The 14,223-nt window shown below is 51.0% G+C and overlaps 1 protein-coding gene across 1 annotated transcript in view; it reads left to right on the forward strand.

Annotated features, from left to right (window-relative positions):
* The window catches only part of PCCB (propionyl-CoA carboxylase subunit beta), a 52,147-nt gene that overhangs the window by 9,465 nt on the left and 28,459 nt on the right, over positions 1 to 14,223 (forward strand). The window contains exons 4-5 of the mRNA XM_078882861.1: positions 4,546 to 4,666; positions 6,157 to 6,238. Of these exons, the coding sequence (XP_078738987.1) occupies positions 4,546 to 4,666; positions 6,157 to 6,238 (203 nt within the window). The remainder of the gene's footprint in view (positions 1 to 4,545; positions 4,667 to 6,156; positions 6,239 to 14,223) is intronic.

Here is a 14,223-nt window from a genome sequence, read left to right on the forward strand (position 1 = left end):
ATACACTCACTCATACACTCACTCATACACTCACTCACTCACTCACACACTCACTCACTCAATCACCCACTCACTCACTCGCTCAGTCACCCACTCACTCACTCATACACTCACTCAGTCACTCACTCACTCACACACTCACTCACTCAGTCACCCACTCACTCACTCACTCACTCGCTTAGTCACCCACTCAGTCACCCAGTCACCCACTCACTCACTCACACACTCACCCAGTCACTCACTCACACGGTCACGTCAGGTGGTCACCCGCTTAGTCACCCACTCAGTCACCCAGTCACCCACTCACTCACTCACACACTCACCCAGTCACTCACCCACACGGTCACGTCAGGTGGTTACTCGCTTAGTCACCCACTCAGTCACCCACTTAGTGACCCACTCAGTCACCCACTCACTCACCCACTCGCTCAGTCACACTCACTCACTCACTCACTCACTCACACGGTCACGTCAGGTGCTCACCCGCTTAGTCACCCACTCAGTCACCCAGTCACCCACTCACTCACTCACACACTCACCCAGTCACTCACTCACACGGTCACGTCAGGTGGTCACCCGCTTAGTCACCCACTCAGTCACCCAGTCACCCACTCACTCACTCACACACTCACCCAGTCACTCACCCACACGGTCACGTCAGGTGGTCACTCGCTTAGTCACCCACTCAGTCACCCACTTAGTGACCCACTCAGTCACCCACTCACTCACCCACTCGCTCAGTCACCCACTCACTCACTCACACGGTCACGTCAGGTGCTCACCCGCTTAGTCACCCACTCAGTCACCCAGTCACCCACTCACTCACTCACACACTCACCCAGTCACTCACTCACACGGTCACGTTAGGTGGTCACCCGCTTAGTCACCCACTCAGTCACCCAGTCACCCACTCACTCACTCACACACTCACCCAGTCACTCACCCACACGGTCACGTCAGGTGGTCACTCGCTTAGTCACCCACTCAGTCACCCACTTAGTGACCCACTCAGTCACCCACTCACTCACCCACTCGCTCAGTCACCCACTCACTCACTCACTCACACGGTCACGTCAGGTGCTCACCCGCTTAGTCACCCACTCAGTCACCCACTCAGTCACTCACTCACTCACTCATACACTCACTCATACACTCACTCATACACTCACTCACTCACTCACACACTCACTCACTCAATCACCCACTCACTCACTCGCTCAGTCACCCACTCACTCACTCATACACTCACTCAGTCACTCACTCACTCACTCACACACTCACTCACTCAGTCACCCACTCACTCACTCACTCAGTCACCCACTCACTCACTCATACACTCACTCAGTCACTCACTCACTCACACACTCACTCACTCAGTCACTCACTCACTCACTCGCTCAGTCACCCACTCACTCACTCATACACTCACTCACTCATACACTCACTCAGTCACTCACTCACTCACTCATACACTCACTCACTCACTCAGTCACTCACTCACTCATACACTCACTCACTCACTCATACACTCACTCACTCAGTCACCCACTCACTCACACACTCACTCACTCACACACTCACTCACTCATACACTCACTCACTCACACACTCACTCACTCATACACTCACTCACTCAGTCACTCACTCACTCACTCACCCACTCAGTCACCCACTCACTCATTCACTCGCTCAGTCACCCACTCACTCACTCATACACTCAGTCACTCACTCACTCACACACTCACTCACTCACACACTCACTCACTCATACACTCACTCACCCACTCAGTCACTCACTCACTCACTCACACACTCATACACTCACTCACTCAGTCACTCACACGGTCACGTCAGGTGGTCACCCACTCAGTCACCCACTCAGTCACTCACTCACTCACTCATACACTCACTCATACACTCACTCATACACTCACTCACACACTCACTCACACGGTCACGTCAGGTGGTCACCCCCTCAGTCACCCACTCAGTCACCCACTCAGTCACCCACTCAGTCACCCACTCACTCACTCACTCACCCACTCACTCACTCACACACTCACTCACACACTCACTTACACACTCACACACTCACTCACACACTCACCCACTCACTCACTCACTCACACACTCACTCATACACTCACTCACTCACTTACACACTCACTCACACACTCACTCACTCACACTCACTCACCCACTCAGTCACCCACTCAGTCACCCACTCAGTCACCCACTCACTCACACACTCACTCACTCACACACACACTCACTCACTCACCCACTCACTCACCCACTCACTCACTCACACACTCACTCACCACTCACTCACTCACTCACCCACTCACTCACTCACCCACTCACTCACCCACTCACTCACTCACTCACACACTCACTCACTCATACACTCACTCACTCACACACTCACTCACACACTCACTCACACACTCACTCACTCACCCACTCACTCACCCACTCAGTCACCCACTCAGTCACCCACTCAGTCACCCACTCAGTCACCCACTCACTCACTCACACACTCACTCACACACTCACTCACTCACACACTCACTCACACACTCACTCACTCACTCATACACTCACTCACTCACACACTCACTCACACACTCACTCACTCACACACTCACTCACTCACTCACACACTCACTCACTCACTCATACACTAACTCACTCACTCACCCACTCACTCATACACTCATACACTCACTCACTCACTCACCCACTCACTCATACACTAACTCACTCACCCACTCACTCATACACTAACTCACTCAGTCACTCACCCACTCACTCACTCACACACTCACCCACCCACTCACCCACTCACCCACTCACTCACTCACCCACTCACCCACACACTCACTCACCCACTCACCCACTCACTCACACACTCACTCACCCACTCACACACTCACTCACTCACCCACTCACTCACCCACTCAGTCACCCACTCAGTCACCCACTCAGTCACCCACTCAGTCACCCACTCACTCACACACTCACTCACACACTCACTCACTCACACACTCACTCACACACTCACTCACTCACTCATACACTCACTCACTCACACACTCACTCACTCACACACTCACTCACTCACACACTCACTCACTCACTCACACACTCACTCACTCACTCATACACTAACTCACTCACTCACCCACTCACTCATACACTCATACACTCACTCACTCACTCACCCACTCACTCATACACTAACTCACTCACCCACTCACTCATACACTAACTCACTCAGTCACTCACCCACTCACTCACTCACACACTCACCCACCCACTCACCCACTCACCCACTCACTCACTCACCCACTCACCCACACACTCACTCACCCACTCACCCACTCACTCACACACTCACTCACCCACTCACACACTCACTCACTCACCCACTCACTCACCCACTCAGTCACCCACTCAGTCACCCACTCAGTCACCCACTCAGTCACCCACTCACTCACTCACACACTCACTCACACACTCACACACTCACTCACTCGCCCACTCACACACTCACTCACTCACTCATACACTCACTCACTCACACACTCACTCACTCACCCACTCACACACTCACTCACTCACCCACTCACTCACCCACTCAGTCACCCACTCAGTCACCCACTCAGTCACCCACTCAGTCACCCACTCACTCACTCACACACTCACTCACACACTCACTCACTCACACACTCACTCACACACTCACTCACTCACTCATACACTCACTCACTCACACACTCACTCACTCACACACTCACTCACTCACACACTCACTCACTCACTCACACACTCACTCACTCACTCATACACTAACTCACTCACTCACCCACTCACTCATACACTCATACACTCACTCACTCACTCACCCACTCACTCATACACTAACTCACTCACCCACTCACTCATACACTAACTCACTCAGTCACTCACCCACTCACTCACTCACACACTCACCCACCCACTCACCCACTCACCCACTCACTCACTCACCCACTCACCCACACACTCACTCACCCACTCACCCACTCACTCACACACTCACTCACCCACTCACACACTCACTCACTCACCCACTCACTCACCCACTCAGTCACCCACTCAGTCACCCACTCAGTCACCCACTCAGTCACCCACTCACTCACTCACACACTCACTCACACACTCACACACTCACTCACTCACCCACTCACACACTCACTAGTGACGGAGTTGGTGGTGACGTTGGTGATGATGGTCATTGTTGGTGACGGTGTTGGTGACGGTGTTGGTGACGGTGTTGGTGACGGTGTTGGTGGTGACGGTGATGATGGTGATGGTGGTGATGGTGTTGTTGCCATGGTGATGACCCCAGGCGTGGTGCACCGTGCGTTTGAGAGCGACGTGGACGCGCTGCGCAACCTGCGGGTGGTGGTGATGGTGGTGACGGTGTTGGTGGTGGTGATGGTGGTGACGGTGATGGTGGTGATGGTGGTGATGGTGTTGTTGCCATGGTGATGACCCCAGGCGTGGCGCACCGTGCGTTTGAGAACGACGTGGACGCGCTGCTCAACCTGCGGGAGTTCTTCAACTTCCTGCCGCTCAGCAACCGCGACCCGGCACCCGTCCGGGTGTCACATGACCCCAGGTGGGCGGGGATGGTGGTGGTGGTGATGGTGGTGGTGGTGATGTTGGTGGTGATGATGTTGGTGGTGGTGATGGTGGTGGTGGTGATGGTGGTGGTGATGGTGGTGGTGGTGGTGGTGGTGATGGTGGTGGTGATGGTGGTGGTGGTGGTGGTGGTGGTGATGGTGGTGATGGTGGTGGTGGTGATGGTGGTGGTGATGGTGGTGGTGATGGTGGTGGTGGTGATGGTGGTGGTGGTGATGGTGGTGGTGGTGGTGATGGTGGTGGTGGTGATGGTGATGGTGGTGATGGTGGTGGTGGTGATGGTGGTGATGGTGGTGATGGTGGTGGTGGTGATGGTGGTGGTGGTGATGGTGGTGATGGTGGTGGTGGTGGTGATGGTGGTGGTGGTGGTGGTGATGGTGTTGATGATGTTGGTGGTGGTGGTGATGGTGGTGGTGATGGTGGTGGTGATGGTGGTGGTGGTGATGGTGGTGGTGGTGGTGGTGGTGATGGTGGTGGTGATGGTGGTGGTGGTGGTGATGGTGGTGGTGGTGGTGACGATGTTGATGATGTTGATGGTGTTGATGATGATGTTGAAGATGATGATGGTGATGTTGATGATGTTGATGATGGTGTTGATGATGATGGTGATGATGATGTTGATGATGGTGATGTTGATGATGTTGATGATGTTCATGTTGATGATGGTGATGGTGGTGGTGGTGATGATGTTGATGATGTTGATGATGTTAATGTTGTTAATGTTGTTAATGTTGATGATGTTAATGTTAATGATGTTGATGTTGATGATGTTGATGATGTTGATGGTGATGGTAGTGATGATGTTGATGATGTTGATGATGTTAATGTTGTTAATGTTGTTAATGTTGATGATGATTATGTTGATGATGTTGATGATGTTGATGATGTTGTTGATGATGTTGATTATGTTGATGTTGTTGTTGATGATGATTATGGTGATGATGTTGTTGATGATGTTGATGATGTTGATGGTGATGATGATGATGATGTTGTTGATGTTGATGTTGTTGATGTTGTTGTTGATAATGATTATGGTGATGATGTTGATGTTGTTGATGATGATGTTAATGATGGTGATGATTATGGTGATGATGTTGATGTTGTTGATGATGTTGATGATGTTGATGGTGATGATGATGTTGTTGATGTTGATGTTGTTGATGATGATGATGTTGATGTTGTTGTTGATGATGATGATGTTGTTGTTGATGATGATTATGGTGATGATGTTGATGATGATGATGATGATGTTGATGTTGTTGATGATGATGATGTTGATGTTGTTGTTGATGATGATTATGGTGATGATGTTGATGTTGTTGATGTTGATGATGTTGATGTTGTTGTTGATGTTGATGATGTTGATGTTGTTGATGTTGATGATGTTGATGTTGTTGATGATGATGATGATGTTGATGTTGTTGATGATGATTATGGTGATGATGATGATGATGTTGATGTTGACAGCGACCGCCTGGTGCCGGGGCTGGACACGGTGGTGCCGCTGGAGTCGTCCAAAGCGTACGACATGCTGGACATCATCCACTCGGTACACTACACTGTACACTACACTGTACACTACACTGTACACTACACTGCACACTACACTGCACACTACACTGCACACTACACTGTACACTACACTGTACACCACACTGTACACTACACTGTACACTACACTGCACACTACACTGTACACTACACTGTACACTACACACGACATGCTGGACATCATCCACTCGGTACACTACACTGTACACTACACTGTACACCACACTGCACACTACACTGTACACTACACTGTACACCACACTGTACACCACACTGTACACTACACACGACATGCTGGACATCATCCACTCGGCACACTACACTGTACACTACACTGTACACTACACTGTACACTACACTGCACACTACACTGTACACCACACTGTACACTACACTGTACACCACACTGTACACTACACACGACATGCTGGACATCATCCACTCGGTACACTACACTGTACACTACACTGTACACCACACTGCACACTACACTGTACACCACACTGTACACTACACACGACATGCTGGACATCATCCACTCGGCACACTACACTGTACACTACACTGTACACTACACTGTACACTACACTGCACACCACACTGTACACTACACACGACATGCTGGACATCATCCACTCGGCACACCACACTGCACACTACACTGTACACTACACTGTACACCACACTGTACACTACACTGTACACCACACTGTACACTACACACGACATGCTGGACATCATCCACTCGGTACACTACACTGTACACTACACTGTACACCACACTGCACACTACACTGTACACTACACTGTACACCACACTGTACACTACACTGTACACTACACTGTACACCACACTGCACACTACACTGTACACTACACACGACATGCTGGACATCATCCACTCGGCACACCACACTGCACACTACACTGTACACTACACTGCACACCACACTGTACACTACACTGCACACTACACTGTACACTACACTGCACACCACACTGTACACTACACTGTACACCACACTGCACACTACACTGTACACTACACTGTACACCACACTGTACACTACACACGACATGCTGGGCATCATCCACTCGGTACACTACACTGTACACTACACTGCACACTACACTGTACACCACACTGCACACTACACTGTACACTACACTGTACACCACACTGTACACTACACACGACATGCTGGACATCATCCACTCGGTACACTACACTGTACACTACACTGCACACTACACTGTACACCACACTGCACACTACACTGTACACTACACTGTACACCACACTGTACACTACACACGACATGCTGGACATCATCCACTCGGCACACCACACTGCACACTACACTGTACACTACACTGTACACTACACTGTACACCACACTGTACACTACACTGTACACCACACTGTACACTACACACGACATGCTGGACATCATCCACTCGGCACACTACACTGTACACTACACTGTACACTACACTGTACACCACACTGTACACTACACACGACATGCTGGACATCATCCACTCGGCACACTACACTGTACACTACACTGTACACTACACTGTACACTACACTGTACACTACACACGACATGCTGGACATCATCCACTCGGCACACTACACTGTACACTACACTGTACACTACACTGTACACTACACTGCACACTACACTGTACACTACACACGACATGCTGAACATCATCCACTCGGCACACTACACTGCACACTACACTGTACACTAAACTGTACACTACACTGTACACTGCACTGTACACTACACTGCACACTACACTGTACACTACACTGTACACTACACACGACATGCTGAACATCATCCACTCGGCACACTACACTGTACACTACACTGTACACTACACTGTACACTACACAGTACACTACACACGACATGCTGAACATCATCCACTCGGCACACTACACTGCACACTACACTGTACACTAAACTGTACACTACACTGTACACTGCACTGTACACTACACTGCACACTACACTGTACACTACACTGTACACTACACTGTACACTACACACGACATGCTGGACATCATCCACTCGGCACACTACACTGCACACTACACTGCACTGTACACTACACTGTACACTAAACTGTACACTACACTGTACACTGTACACTACACTGCACACTACACTGCACACTACACTGTACACTACACTGTACACTACACTGCACACTACACTGCACACTACACTGTACACTACACTGCACACTACACTGTACACTACACTGTACACTACACACGACATGCTGGGCATCATCCACTCGGCACACTACACTGTACACTACACTGTACACTACACTGTACACTGTATTGTACACTACACTGCACACTACACAGCACACTGCACTGTACACTACACGGTACACTACACTGTACACTACACTGTACACTGTATTGTACACTACACTGCACACTACACAGCACACTGCACTGTACACTACACGGTACACTACACTGTACACTACACTGTACACTACACTGTACACTACACACTACTACACACTATACACTACACACTACACTACACAGCACACCATACACTACTATATAAACTACGCTACACACTACACTATACACTACACTATACACTACACTATACACTACACTACACCATACACTACACTATACACTACACTATACACTACACTATACACTACACTATACACTACACTATACACTACACTATACACTACACTACACCATACACTACACTATACACTACACTATACACTACACTATACACTACACTACACACTACACTATACACTAGACACACTACACTACATACACTACACTACACACTACACTATACACTACACTATACACTACACTATACACTACACTACACTATACACTACACTATACACTACACTATACACTACACTATACACTACACTATACACTACACTATACACTACACACACTACACTACATACACTACACCATACACTACACTATACACTACACTATACACTACATTACACACTACACTATACACTACACTATACACTACACTATACACTACACTACACACTACACTATACACTACACACACTACACTACATACACTACACTACACACTACACTATACACTACACTATACACTACACTATACACTACACACACTACACTACATACACTACACCATACACTACACTATACACTACACTATACACTACATTACACACTACACTATACACTACACTATACACTACACTATACACTACACTACACACTACACTATACACTACATACACTACACTATACACTACACTACATACACTACCCTACACACTACACTATACACTACATTACACAATAGACGACACACACACATGCTGGACATAATCCACATGGTACCATCGCTGCACACACACAACACACAGACTACACACTCACCCACTCACACGATCACTCACCCACTCACTCACACAGTCACTCACCCACTCACACAGTCACTCACCCACTCACACAGTCACTCACCCACTCACACAGTCACTCACCCACTCACACAGTCACTCACCCACTCACACAGTCACTCACCCACTCACACAGTCACTCACCCACTCACACAGTCACTCACCCACTCACTCAGTCACTCACCCACTCACACAGTCACTCACCCACTCACTCACCCACTCACACAGTCACTCACCCACTCACACAGTCACTCACCCACTCACACAGTCACTCACCCACTCACACAGTCACTCACCCACTCACACAGTCACTCACCCACTCACACAGTCACTCACCCACTCACACAGTCACTCACCCACTCACACAGTCACTCACCCACTCACTCAGTCACTCACCCACTCACACAGTCACTCACCCACTCACTCACCCACTCACACAGTCACTCACCCACTCACTCAGTCACTCACCCACTCACACAGTCACTCACCCACTCACACAGTCATTCACCCACTCACACAGTCACTCACCCACTCACTCAGTCACTCACCCACTCACACAGTCACTCACCCACTCACTCACCCACTCACACAGTCACTCACCCACTCACACAGTCACTCACCCACTCACTCACCCACTCACACAGTCACTCGCCCACTCACTCAGTCACTCACCCACTCACACAGTCACTCACCCACTCACTCACCCACTCACACAGTCACTCACCCACTCACTCAGTCACTCACCCACTCACACAGTCACTCACCCACTCACACAGTCACTCACCCACTCACACAGTCACTCACCCACTCACACAGTCACTCACCCACTCACTCAGTCACTCACCCACTCACACAGTCACTCACCCACTCACCCACTCACACAGTCACTCACCCACTCACACAGTCACTCACCCACTCACACAGCAACTCACCCACTCACCCACTCACGCAGTCACTCACCCACTCACCCACTCACTCACTCAGTCACTCACTCACCCACTCACACAGTCACACAGTCACTCACCCACTCACTCAGCAACTCACCCACTCACACAGTCACTCACCCACTCACACAGTCACTCACCCACTCACACAGCCACTCACCCACTCACACAGTCACTCACCCACTCACACAGTCACTCACCCACTCACACAGCCACTCACCCACTCACACAGTCACTCACCCACTCACACAGTCACTCACCCACTCACACAGTCACTCACCCAATCACACAGTCACTCACCCACTCACACAGCAACTCACCCACTCACCCACTCACGCAGTCACTCACCCACTCACCCACTCACTCACTCAGTCACTCACTCACCCACTCACACAGTCACACAGTCACTCACCCACTCACTCAGCAACTCACCCACTCACACAGTCACTCACCCACTCACACAGTCACTCACCCACTCACACAGCCAGTCACCCACTCACACAGTCACTCACCCACTCACACAGTCACTCACCCACTCACACAGCCACTCACCCACTCACACAGTCACTCACCCACTCACACAGTCATTCACCCACTCACTCAGTCACTCACCCCCTCACACAGTCACTCACCCACTCACACAGCCACCCACCCACTCACACAGTCACACAGTCACTCACCCACTCACACAGTCACTCACCCACTCACACAGTCACTCACCCACTCACACAGTCACTCACCCACTCACACAGTCACTCACTCACTCACACAGTCACTCACTCACTCACACAGTCACTCACCCACTCAGTCACTCACCCACTCACACAGTCACTCACCCACTCACCCACTCACACAGTCACTCACCCACTCACACAGCCACTCACCCACTCACACAGTCACTCACCCACTCACACAGTCACTCACCCACTCACACAGCCACTCACCCACTCACACAGTCACTCACCCACTCACACAGTCACTCACCCACTCACTCAGTCACTCACCCCCTCACACAGTCACTCACCCACTCACACAGCCACCCACCCACTCACACAGTCACACAGTCACTCACCCACTCACACAGTCACTCACCCACTCACACAGTCACTCACCCACTCACACAGTCACTCACCCACTCACACAGTCACTCACTCACTCACACAGTCACTCACTCACTCACACAGTCACTCACCCACTCAGTCACTCACCCACTCACACAGTCACTCACCCACTCACCCACTCACACAGTCACTCACCCACTCACACAGTCACTCACCCACTCACACAGTCACTCACTCACTCACACAGTCACTCACCCACTCACACAGTCACTCACCCACTCACACAGCAACTCACCCACTCACGCAGTCACTCACCCACTCACCCAATCACACAGTCACTCACCCACTCACACAGTCACTCACCCACTCACACAGTCACTCACCCACTCACACAGCCACTCACCCACTCACCCACTCACACAGCCACTCACCCACTCACACAGTCACTCACCCACTCACACAGTCACTCACCCACTCACACAGTCACTCACACAGTCACTCACCCACTCACCCACTCACACAGTCACTCACCCACTCACACAGTCACTCACCCACTCACTCAGTCACTCACCCACTCACACAGTCACTCACCCACTCACACAGTCACTCACCCACTCACACAGCCACTCACCCACTCACTCAGTCACTCACCCACTCACTCAGTCACTCACCCACTCACTCAGTCACTCACCCACTCACACAGTCACTCACCCACTCACACAGCCACTCACCCACTCACTCAGTCACTCACCCACTCACACAGTCACTCACCCACTCACTCAGTCACTCACCCACTCACACAGTCACTCACCCACTCACCCACTCACACAGTCACTCACCCACTCACACAGCCACTCACCCACTCACTCAGTCACTCACCCACTCACTCAGTCACTCACCCATTCACTCAGTCACTCACCCACTCACTCAGTCACTCACCCACTCACACAGTCACTCACCCACTCACACAGCCACTCACCCACTCACTCAGTCACTCACCCACTCACACAGTCACTCACCCACTCACTCAGTCACTCACCCACTCACACAGTCACTCACCCACTCACCCACTCACACAGTCACTCACCCACTCACATAGTCACTCACCCACTCACCCACTCACACAGTCACTCACCCACTCACACAGTCACTCACCCACTCATACAGTCACTCACCCACTCACCCACTCACCCACTCACTCACTCAGTCACTCACCCACTCACTTTGTCACTCACCCACTCACACAGTCACTCACCCACTCATACAGTCACTCACCCACTCACCCACTCACCCACTCACTCACTCAGTCACTCACCCACTCATTTTGTCACTCACCCACTCACATAGTCACTCACCCACTCACACAGTCACTCACCCACTCACACAGTCAATCACCCACTCACTCAGTCACTCACCCACTCACACAGTCACTCACCCACTCACACAGTCACTCACCCACTCACACAGTCACTCACCCACTCACACAGTCACTCACCCACTCACACAGTCACTCACCCACTCACCCACTCACCCACTCACTCACTCAGTCACTCACCCACTCACTTTGTCACTCACCCACTCACACAGTCACTCACCCACTCACACAGTCACTCACCCACTCACACAGTCACTCACCCACTCACACAGTCACTCACCCACTCACACAGTCACTCACCCACTCACACAGTCACTCACCCACTCACCCACTCACCCACTCACTCACTCAGTCACTCACCCACTCACTTTGTCACTCACCCACTCACACAGTCACTCACCCACTCACACAGTCACTCACCCACTCACACAGTCACTCACCCACTCACACAGTCACTCACCCAATCACACAGTCACTCACCCACTCACCCACTCACTCACTCAGTCACTCACCCACTCACACAGTCACTCACCCACTCACACAGTCACTCACCCACTCACACAGTCACTCACCCACTCACACAGTCACTCACCCACTCACACAGTCACTCACCCACTCACACAGTCACTCACCCACTCACTCACTCAGTCACTCACCCACTCACTTTGTCACTCACCCACTCACCCACTCACTCACTCAGTCACTCACCCACTCACACAGTCACTCACCCACTCACACAGTCACTCACCCACTCACACAGTCACTCACCCACTCACCCACTCACGCAGTCACTCACCCACTCACCCACTCACTCACTCAGTCACTCACTCACCCACTCACACAGTCACACAGTCACTCACCCACTCACTCAGCAACTCACCCACTCACACAGTCACTCACCCACTCACACAGTCACTCACCCACTCACACAGCCACTCACCCACTCACACAGTCACTCACCCACTCACACAGTCACTCACCCACTCACACAGCCACTCACCCACTCACACAGTCACTCACCCACTCACACAGTCACTCACCCACTCACTCAGTCACTCACCCACTCACTCAGTCACTCACCCACTCACTCAGTCACTCACCCACTCACACAGTCACTCACCCACTCAC

Source organism: Lampetra fluviatilis, chromosome 67 (assembly GCF_964198595.1).
Source record: "Lampetra fluviatilis chromosome 67, kcLamFluv1.1, whole genome shotgun sequence".
NCBI lineage: Eukaryota > Metazoa > Chordata > Hyperoartia > Petromyzontiformes > Petromyzontidae > Lampetra > Lampetra fluviatilis.